Raw genomic sequence first — 9,871 nt, 5'->3', positions numbered from 1 at the left:
GGTATTTGGGCATGCTCCAGTAAAACTATTCCATAACTTAATAGATTGGTCTGCAAGACCTCCACCAGATGCCAAAAGATTGTGCTGGAAAGGGCACCATGCCAAAACTGTAACTGCATCAAAATGTTCATCAATCTTGTGAAGATACTGATTACTAACATTAGAGGACGACATGCTCTTGTCGCAGATATGAAGCAATTCAAAAATATTTGAACCGGGATCTAATCTACCTGTATACAAAAATATCAATTCAATCACCTAACAGTGCCACTATTTCTGTTAAAAGTTAAAACACAATAATTCAAGCTCATTCCAGCCAAACAGTTCTAAAATGTCAAATAACACAATACTGCAGCCAATAACAACAATTACCAAAAATACCAACAGTTAAAGAAATATAAAACTCTCTTAAAATAAAGGAATTGCAAGGTTTAAATTTCTCCCCCTGATATAAATTAAAATGTATTTTCTGCTGCCATAGCAACTGGCTGTATCAAATAAATTTTGAAACTATAATTTTATCATTCTTATCTGCTGTTACACAGCACACCCCCATTTCATCTGGGCAAACAGACTAACCACTTCCCTGATGAAAATTTTCTTCTAAAAAAGAATGTTTAATATAATGGTCATTTTGCTGACAACTCATTTCTCACTCTCTTGAAGAAGAGGATTATGTCACACAAGCCCTCTAATGCCTGGATACCTTCTGTTTAGCCTCTGGTTTAGGTCCTCAACGGCAGAAAAAAACAAACATTTCAGGAAATCATGCTCAAGTTAATTTAATAGAGGCCAGCAATCACCAAGATTGCAGTAGTAATTTTAACTTAAATTTTAGCAAGTGATTTATGACTTCCTCAACATTGGTGGAATTTATAAACGCCCAAGAAAAAACAATCACTTCCATGGGTGCACTAAGCTAAAAAATTAGAATACTTGAGACAACTAGAAAAAATTAGTGAAAAACAAAGTAATGAAATATTAGAATACTTAAGACAACTAGAAAAAATTAGTGAAAAACAATGCAGTTGAAAAATTGCCTAGAACATACCGAGGGTATATTAAATCCACTCTTGGCTGAGGAGGATAACTTCTCCCTTTACAAGAAGAGACACTCGTTGAACATCAAACCTATTATTTGATGAGGAGAATGAAATTGCTTCGCTTTACAGAAATTATTGCTCTCCTCACTTGAGATTCCCTCACTTTTGTACTCTGAGAACTCATTGAAACTGCAAAGCTCTTCTTGGCTGGAGAATAAGTGGTTTTCCTCCTTCGAAGATGATGCTCCGAGCAGCAGAGAATAAATGCATATCCCGTCCCAAACTCGTTCCTAACCAGGCATTTGATTGTTGAAGATGAATCCTTAACCTAATTATTAATATCATAAGCTCAATAAGAATCCATCAAAATGTCTTAAATGTGCTAAGAGTGGAAATCCATCAAGATAAGCATATGGTTGCAGAGCTCACCAAGCAGAATCCTCTAAATGATCTTATTATAGACAAATGCAAATGATAGACTTAGTCCATAAGAAGAAATTATATGTACATCTTCATTCTTTTTTAGTTGCATTAAAGCAATGAAATCACAAGTAACACAAAACAGTACAGAAAGAGACATGCTCAAAAAACAAACTGCTGAATATTATTAAACTACGTAAACCACAAAATAACATTTCATCACCTGGAGGCATCCTGATGTCTGTCTACTTTGGGGTCCCCTTCAAGTATTCAGAAGTTCAAAAGACTTGTCAAAGCTTATGGAGCAGTTTACATACATCTGGATTCTGATAATACAAAGCACAGGCAGTGTTAGCATAAAATGTGGTCACTGATGCACCAATAAGTGCAAATAAACTGCATGAAGCACACCATAGCCATAAATACTACTGTAGTGCAAAAAATTTTTATTCAATGAATATAACAGAATCACATGAAAAAAATAAAAGAATCCAGTATCACCTGAAGTGTAAATTTTCTTGTTCCATTTCATCAATTGACTACTAACGAATATGCATAAGATAAGAGTTGAGGATACCCTCTGGCTCTTTAGTTTTGGTACTCTCTGAGGTATCAGGATTTCCAAAGACTTGCCAAAACCTTAGTGTCTCGTCTGCTCCAGCCGATGCAACAGTATACCCATCTGGGCTCTAAAATACAAAATATAGTGAGGGTTATCATAAACTGATTCAAACAATGCATGCGTTAAAATGTATCCATATACCAATAGCATGCATACCTGTGCCAGATGCAGCACCCTAGAAGTATGGCCAGTAAGTTCTGCAGTCTTTGCCATAGATGGGTATTTCCATAAGGTCAATTGGTTCTCACTATACCCATGTGAACTCAAAAGCTCACGCTCATGCCTATTCCACAACAACGCACAAACTGAAGAGTTGGTGTCAATGGTATTTAGGCATGCTCCAGTAAGACTATTCCATAACTTAATAGATTGGTCTGCAAGACCTCTACCAGATGCCAAAAGATTGTGCTGGAAAGGGCACCATGCCAAGGCTCTAACTGCATCAAAATGTTCATCAATCCTGTGAAGATACTGATTTCTAACATTAGAGGATGACATGCTCTTGTCCCAGATGTGAAGCAAGTTGTCACTGCCTCCACTCGCAAGTTGCTGGCCAGATAAGGACCATTTCAATCCACAAACTTCCTGCTCATGGCCTCTGTATGTCTTAACATTGGAATTACGGATACTGACATCATGGATAATTATTGAACTGTCCCTACCACCAGTTGCAAGAATAGTGTCATTCCAGGAAAGTGAGCCTACACGGCCATGATGACCTTTCAAGGATCTCAACTGCATTCAATGTGATAGCACGTCAATGTTAATAAGGTGGCAATTGAAGACAAATAAATAAAAGTAAGACATCAAAGACTTTGTTTTCTTTACCTGTCGATTACATGTAGAGTCCCATATCTGTACAGCAGAACTAGTCAATCCAATGGCAATGTGTTTTCCATCAGGTGCCCAATTGACACTGCTTACTGGACCAACATCGTTATCTACTGTCAATAGCTCAGAAGTAGTGCTTGTGTTTGCATCGCATAAGTAAACTGCATTGCCAAGTGCTATAGACAAAATATTGCTGTCACTCCAATCCTGCAGATTCAAATGATTATCATCAACAAGATCCGGGGCATCCAAAGTTCTCACTGCATGCTGCACACAACCGCATTTCAAAGACAAAAATTAAAATTAAGATAAAGATCCACAATTCTTATTAAGCTAGTTAGTCAGAGAACTAATTCCTTGCATAAGTATATAAGTAATGCTGATGAATCCTTAGTAACCTATAAAACACCTTATCACACTAAAGAATTTGTCCAGTCCTTGGAATACGAAAGCACCAAATCTGAAAACCTCAACCGAATGTACAAGATCTGAATGTCACCCTATCTAACATAGGGACAAGATTCTTTTTCAAAAGACAAAAGAATAAAAACATAAATTTAATTCTAGCAATTATACAACACTAAACCCTAATCTGAATGCTGAATATGCTGGAAGTGAATTCTTCCAAACTCTAATCTACTATATCTATGTTGATCATTTTTCATAGTCATCGGGAAACTTGATTTTTTAGGGCAGGCCTAGTCCCCCGCTCAAATCTCCTTGCTACTATGCCCAAATCTAGCGTAGTCATAGTTTTAACTTTTGTTCATATGCTCCTATTCCATATTTCGAAAGGACATCTCCATCCTCAACCTTTTATTCAAATTCTCCAGCAAACTCAAAGGATCAAACAAAATTTTAACATGCAGGAAAGGAAACCAAAATGTCTCCAAATCTCCGGCAATTTCATATTAAACTAGAGACATTAAACCTACACCCATCCCATTAGAAAATTTTCTCAAAAAATCTCAACATTAGCACCTAAACCCCGCTATACTTAATAATCTATGTAATCTTCCAACACATTAAACTGATCAATCATAAAGGCTTGTTCAGCGTTAACAATAACATCTGAAATTGAGATGTCTTGAAATAACAGTTAATATAAAACCCAGAGTCTAATATCTTCTTGGACTCACTCATTGGAACTACAATTTATCAAGCTAATTGGAACTACAATTTATCAGGTCTCCAAACAATCCTTAACTAGTTGGATGGTCGATTCAATCTAACACCAGAGTAAGCCATCAAAATGATCACAAAACAACAAAATCAATGACAATGACAAGTTTACTACATTAGTGGGCATTCCCGCGGAACCCTAGAGCCACTGGGGCGATCAATTTATATAAATAACCAAACCTAATGAATCTAAAAATAGTAAAAACACTAAAGTATTCACCAATAGAATCATAATTTGGAAAAAACAAACAGGAATAACCCTTACTTGAGGTATGTTGCGGCTCTGTGATCTGCTAGTTCTGACTGTAGTATCAACAGAAGGAGCTTCCGAGTAGATGGATTGCAAGCCCTGTCCAGAGGGCTTTCTACTAAAGCTCAAAGTTCTTAACATCTTACTAGAATCCATCACCAAACTAGCTGCTGGCTCCCTGTCATATTCTTCCTTGGAGGGTTTTTTCCCAATGATATTGCTTTTATTTACCAGATACCGAGCCCAATCAAAATCTACTGAACTTCTGTTAGCAATAAACCTGTCCCCCTGCAATGACAACCCAACGATTATCTCAACACCCACAAAAAAACCTAAAATGTGCTATATTTCTATAAGAAATAAAAGGGAAGCGTAATACACACATTTTGTGTTGGAGTTGCCAATTGCTTTCGCAGAGGACGTGTGATCTTAGGCCTTCTGGAAAGAGTACTGATGCTTGGTGTTTGAGGTGACCCAAAAGCCTTCTTCATTGTTTACAATTGAAATAAAACCTGTAATTCACAACAACAACACAAAACACAAAACCACAAAAAGAAAACAAAAACGAAAGAAATGCAAAGAAAAAATAAACATAAATTACAATACACAGGTACTCAATATGTTAACAGTTTGCTGTCTGTTAATGAGGAAATTGACGAGCAATACGATATAGCCAACCAGCCTTAATTTAGCATACGCCTGCAACCACCAAATTTGAAATGAGTCAGTTACAGAGCAGAGAGTCGATTGGAAGGAAAGGATATTGAATTTTATTTATATGGGACTTTTTTCAAATTTGAAATTAGTGACGGTTGATCTATATTCGATGTCGGTCCGTTCAGAGCATGCAAAGAAGGAAATTCCAAAAGAGGAGAGTTATGCACTAATGGAGGCCCTAACCTATATTAGGATCCAATGAAGCCTCTAACTCTAATATATCATAAAGTAGAAAATCAAATAAATAAATTTCCCCATGAGGATACAAGTATGGTTGTTTCTACACTCAGTCGGAGATAGTTTCAGAGAATAATTTTGAAATGGAAGAGGGTCCAACAATTCCAAAGAGGATGAATATGAGGAAAACAAAGGTGGAAAGGATGATTTTGAAGTTTGACATTAGCAAGGCTTATGATCAAGTGGATCGCGGGTTTCTTTTGGATGTTATTGAGTATTTTAGATTTTTTAAAGATTGGATATAGTAGGTTAAGAGCTACATATCAAATATGCATTTCTCAATTATCATTAACGGGAGCCCACGTAGCTTCTTTTCTTCTTATCATGGTATTGATCAAGATGAACCACTCGCACCCTTCCTCTTCATTATCATGGTTGAGGCTTTGAGTACGAGGATCATTATTGAATGTTGTTTGCTATGATGGAAGGGAACTTTAAGATTGCCCTTGGTATTGAGTCCTCGCTTAAATGCACCAAGATGTGCAACTAAAATGATGCCATTTTTTTCGCTCTCATCAAGGCATTTTGCGTTTATTGGTCCGAAATGGTTGTCCAACTCTTTGGGTTGAATGCCCAAGGCAAATCCAACCCAAATGGTCGGTACTTCTCAATGTAAAACATGTGATGAGCGCCAAATGTATTGCATTAGAAAATTGCATTTTCTTTCTCTCCCTTTCCCACCCTAATTAAATGCTTCAAACTCAAGTCAAACTCAATCTCCTAGAAAATATATATACATGAATTATAGCATCTAAGTATAAGTCACATAATGTAGATTCTAGGTTTTAGAAGATTATATAAATTTTCAAACAATTAAATTTCAGTAAGTTCCACACTCCACTCAGTATTCTCCATGTCTCTCGGTCTCTCTTTATCTCCCCCAAACATTATACATGTCTCTCTCTTCTCTCTCTCACCTCTCTCTCCCCTCTCTATCTCTCTCCCACTTGTTCTCCCTCTCTACCTCACCTTCCCTCCTTACCCACACCTCTATCCCTACCTCCCTTCCTCTCTTTTCCTCTCTTATTCTCTCTCTCAGTTCTCTAGGTCTTCACCTCTCCCTTGACCACCCTTTCTCTCACATCTCTATGTTTCTCGCTCCCTTCCTATCCATCCATAGCTCATTACCCATATCTCTATATCCCCCTCCATATATCTTGTGATCTAGGTCTTTCACCTATCTATTTGTCCCGTCTCTAGTTCATTCCCTCCATCTTCAAATCTCTCTCCCTCCCCACTCTCCCTATTCCTTTATGAACTCTCTCCTCTTGTTTCTCCCCTCACTTCACTATCTCCTCTTTCCCTAAGTCTATAACTCCCTCACTCCCTCTTACTCCTCTCTCTCTTTGTTCTTCTATATATGCTCTTCTTCCTCCCTTTCCTCTCTAGGCCACTCATTCCCTTTATTCCCCTCTCCCTCACTATCTACCCCTCCCTCATTACCACCATCTCTCATTTCCTTCCCCACACTCTCTCTCAACATCCATACCCCATTACCCACCTCTCTATATCCCCCTCTATCTATCTCACCCCTCTCTCCCCATATAGGTCTCTCATTTCACTCTCTCCCTCTAGTTATCTCACATCTCTATCTATCCCCTATTTAGTTCTCTCCCTCCCCTCTCTCTCTCTCTCTCTCTCTCTCTCTCTCTCTCTCTCTCTCTCTCTCTCTCTCTCTCTCTCTCTCTCTCTCTCTCTCTCTCTCTCTCTTCATCCATATCTCATTACCCACCCCTTTATATCCCCCTTCATCTATCTCACCCCTCTCTCCCCATATAGGTCTCTCACCTCTGTCTCCCCCTCTAGGTATTTCATATCTCTATATGCCTCCTCTAAAGTTCTCTTCCCCCCTCTCCACCTCTCTTTCCCTCCCTTTGCTCTCTAGGTCATGACCTCTCCCTCCACCTTATTTGGTATAAGGTTTATGATATATAAATTATTTAGAGAATAGGGTGGGGGGAGTGAGAGACCTAGGGAAGGAGGAGATACAAAAGTGATGGGAGAGAGAGAAGAAAATGAGAGAGTTTTCAAAGGGAGAGTAGTAAGGGGGTAAGGAGAAAGAGGTCGAGATGGAGGGAGAGAACTGGAGAGGGGATAAAAAGAGAGGTGATATGCCTAGAGGGGAGAGAGATGTGAGACACCTAGATGAGGAGAGATATGGGTGAGACATATAGAGGGGGATATAAGAGGAGAGAGTTGATTCCTTTTAAAATTGTAATTAAGAATCCCAAGTAAAGATTGGTATTACACAATGCCAACAAAAACATATTAGTGGTGTGGGCTCCAACAGTGTGGATGGTAGTTGGGCAAAATTAATCTATTAGTGGAGCACAAAAGTGCTATGTTGAAATAATTATCCCCAAAAATATTCCAATAAATTTAAAAAAACAACTAACTATGTGATGCCACATCAGCACATCAATAAACATAACTTAGTGTACAACCATGGTTCTTACTTCTTTTTGGGACCATTTTGGACACCTTGGCAAAGAAACCATGTGATGTGGCATCATATTTGACCATGTGGACTTAAAAATGATTTTTTTCAAGTAGGGGACTTGACAAATAAGTAGTTGTACAAAATTCAAAAAAATTGAAATATTTAAGACATATTTTGGGAGGCTCGAAGTTAAGGTGCCCCATTATAGGGCCCTCTCCCTTAAAAAAAATTATTTATGCCTTCTTTTCATTGTCCATTATTTATCTTAGTTGATGCCTTGTAAAATGTTGTTTATTATCTTCAACAAATCTTTTGCATTTGTTCCTTTCTATAATGATTCTCTCTACTTTGATTACTCTCTTTTATTTCCATTAATTGGTGTCTTACTTGGATCACTGCCTTTTAATAATCATAAAAAAATCATTTGTTTGCTACAATCTTTGCATGGATTCATTGCCTTTCCAATGTGGTCACTGCCTTTATATTATTCATGCATCAATAATTACTTTGGGTGCCAAACATGGGGGTCGAGCATCATATGAGTTGGCCAACACAGAATATTAATTTAAATTAATTTTCTAATTTAGAAAGAGTCAACCAAAATATGATAGGCAATCAGACCAATAACTACTATTTATATATATGTAAATGTTAGGGTTTAGGTAGACTAGAGCAATAACCAATATTAAATATAATGCAAAATAAGTAGATAAAACAACAACTTGTAATAACCCATAGATTTAACGTGGTTCACCCAATGTGACCTAAATCCATAGAGAAATGATTGTCCACTTTCCTTGTTATTATTTAGTGAAGTAAAATTACAATCTGATGTTTTTTTCACATTACATAGCCACTAATTTATCAAGCCCTTTTTGGCAGTTTAAAAAGGTCAATTTACATACTAAAATAATAGCCAACTCCTTTATTAAATAATGGTTAATTTTTTCTTAAGAGGTGTTGCCCATAAACTCCTCGATGGGGGCCTCCCCCCCCCCCCCACCCCACCCCGAAAAAAAAAAAAAAAAAAACCTACCATGGGCTAGTCCTTTGTCGAGGGGATGAGCCCCTCAAGCTCCATAGGAGGGGCTCTACCCACTTGCACTCCCTTGTTAACTCATTTGGGAAAAAATACGACTGACAAAGTCACCAAAATCTAAGCCCAACAATATGATCATTCACCACATACCAATTATAAAAGAAAAATGGACCAATATATGAAACACCAATATGAATTACAAATGAAGCTTGGATATTATTACTTGTAGGTTATCTTGAAATGGCTTCATCCCATCATATAAATAGAAACACTTATATGTTACATTCCATCCATGATCGTACCATTAATTCTCTTTCTACTTTAACGACGATAATCTTCTCACTTTTGAAATCAATGACAATATGTCCACACATGACTTAGAGAATCTTCTTACAATCTAGGAGAGAATTTGATGAGATAAGTGATATATTCAGAATTCATGTATAGGTCTCATTGACTATGAGCATTATCATGACAAGATTGAATGACATTTTGTTTTTTTTTAGTTTTGAAGGCTCTAACTTTTGCTAAAAAGTTATGTAGATTTTGTAGAAGTGGTTTTTAAGATGATTCTACTTAGGTTAGTGTGTTAGGATAATTCTCTAAATACTCTTCACTTTGAACAAATATTTTAGACAAAAGTGTTCTCTTTCTCCTTTTTTTTTTTTTTTTGAAACCATTTATTATCCTCTTAGATAGTATTAAAATTAGGGGCCCCTTGTGAAGTGTTCAATATTTTCCAAAGATTTCTTTTTTGGGGGATTTCAATTTGTAGATGGAAACTCCTTATTTCTAGTTCGGTATATAGATAATTGTAATAACATGGATGTAATATTCTCTATCTATGGTGTCACTTATGGTCCTCAAATGATTTAGTAAAATATTAATGTATGTTGGTGTTACCATCTTGTGAGATTTTGCCAAGATCAAGAGGCAATGGAAAGCACAAGTAAGAGAGAACAAAATAGATGATAGAAATAAATTGCATTCTATCAAGATGAAAATACTGATCAACTAGATCATTCCATGTTGTTCAATGTACATGAGCCTGCTTATATAGGCAAGGCTATATGGATATGTGAGCACACAA

At 36.9% G+C, this 9,871-nt stretch overlaps 1 protein-coding gene across 2 annotated transcripts; it reads right to left on the bottom strand.

The window, feature by feature from the left end:
* Positions 1-431: 431 nt before the first annotated feature.
* Positions 432-5,484, bottom strand: LOC131051253 (cell division cycle 20.2, cofactor of APC complex). Of its 2 annotated transcripts, XM_059220083.1 has the most exons (9): positions 5,249-5,484; positions 4,732-5,047; positions 4,364-4,636; positions 2,914-3,183; positions 2,242-2,820; positions 1,965-2,152; positions 1,687-1,789; positions 1,052-1,371; positions 433-720 (listed from the first exon to the last, which is right to left on the bottom strand). In XM_059220083.1, exons 2-6 carry the CDS (start codon positions 4,837-4,839, stop codon positions 2,006-2,008), a joined length of 1,377 nt encoding a protein of 458 aa, XP_059076066.1. In that variant the 5' UTR covers positions 4,840-5,047; positions 5,249-5,484; the 3' UTR covers positions 433-720; positions 1,052-1,371; positions 1,687-1,789; positions 1,965-2,005. The 2 variants fall into 2 exon arrangements, with proteins under 2 accessions (XP_059076067.1, XP_059076066.1); XM_059220084.1 differs by lacking the exon at positions 5,249-5,484 and having other exon boundaries at positions 432-720; positions 1,052-1,333; positions 4,732-5,238.
* Positions 5,485-9,871: the final 4,387 nt, after the last annotated feature.

This window comes from Cryptomeria japonica, chromosome 4 (assembly GCF_030272615.1).
Source record: "Cryptomeria japonica chromosome 4, Sugi_1.0, whole genome shotgun sequence".
Lineage (NCBI taxonomy): Eukaryota > Viridiplantae > Streptophyta > Pinopsida > Cupressales > Cupressaceae > Cryptomeria > Cryptomeria japonica.
This window is presented reverse-complemented; position numbering and strand designations above follow the sequence as displayed.

Bases quoted from the DNA above. Each gene is read 5' to 3' on its own strand.
- LOC131051253 (XM_059220083.1), bottom strand. From the start codon at position 4,839: ATGAAGAAGGCTTTTGGGTCACCTCAAACACCAAGCATCAGTACTCTT. The intron at 2,821-2,913 runs GTAAAGAAAACA...CATTGAATGCAG, and splicing joins ACTCTACATGTAATCGACAG to TTGAGATCCTTGAAAGGTCA. The intron at 2,153-2,241 runs GTATGCATGCTA...TTTGTATTTTAG, and splicing joins GGGTGCTGCATCTGGCACAG to AGCCCAGATGGGTATACTGT.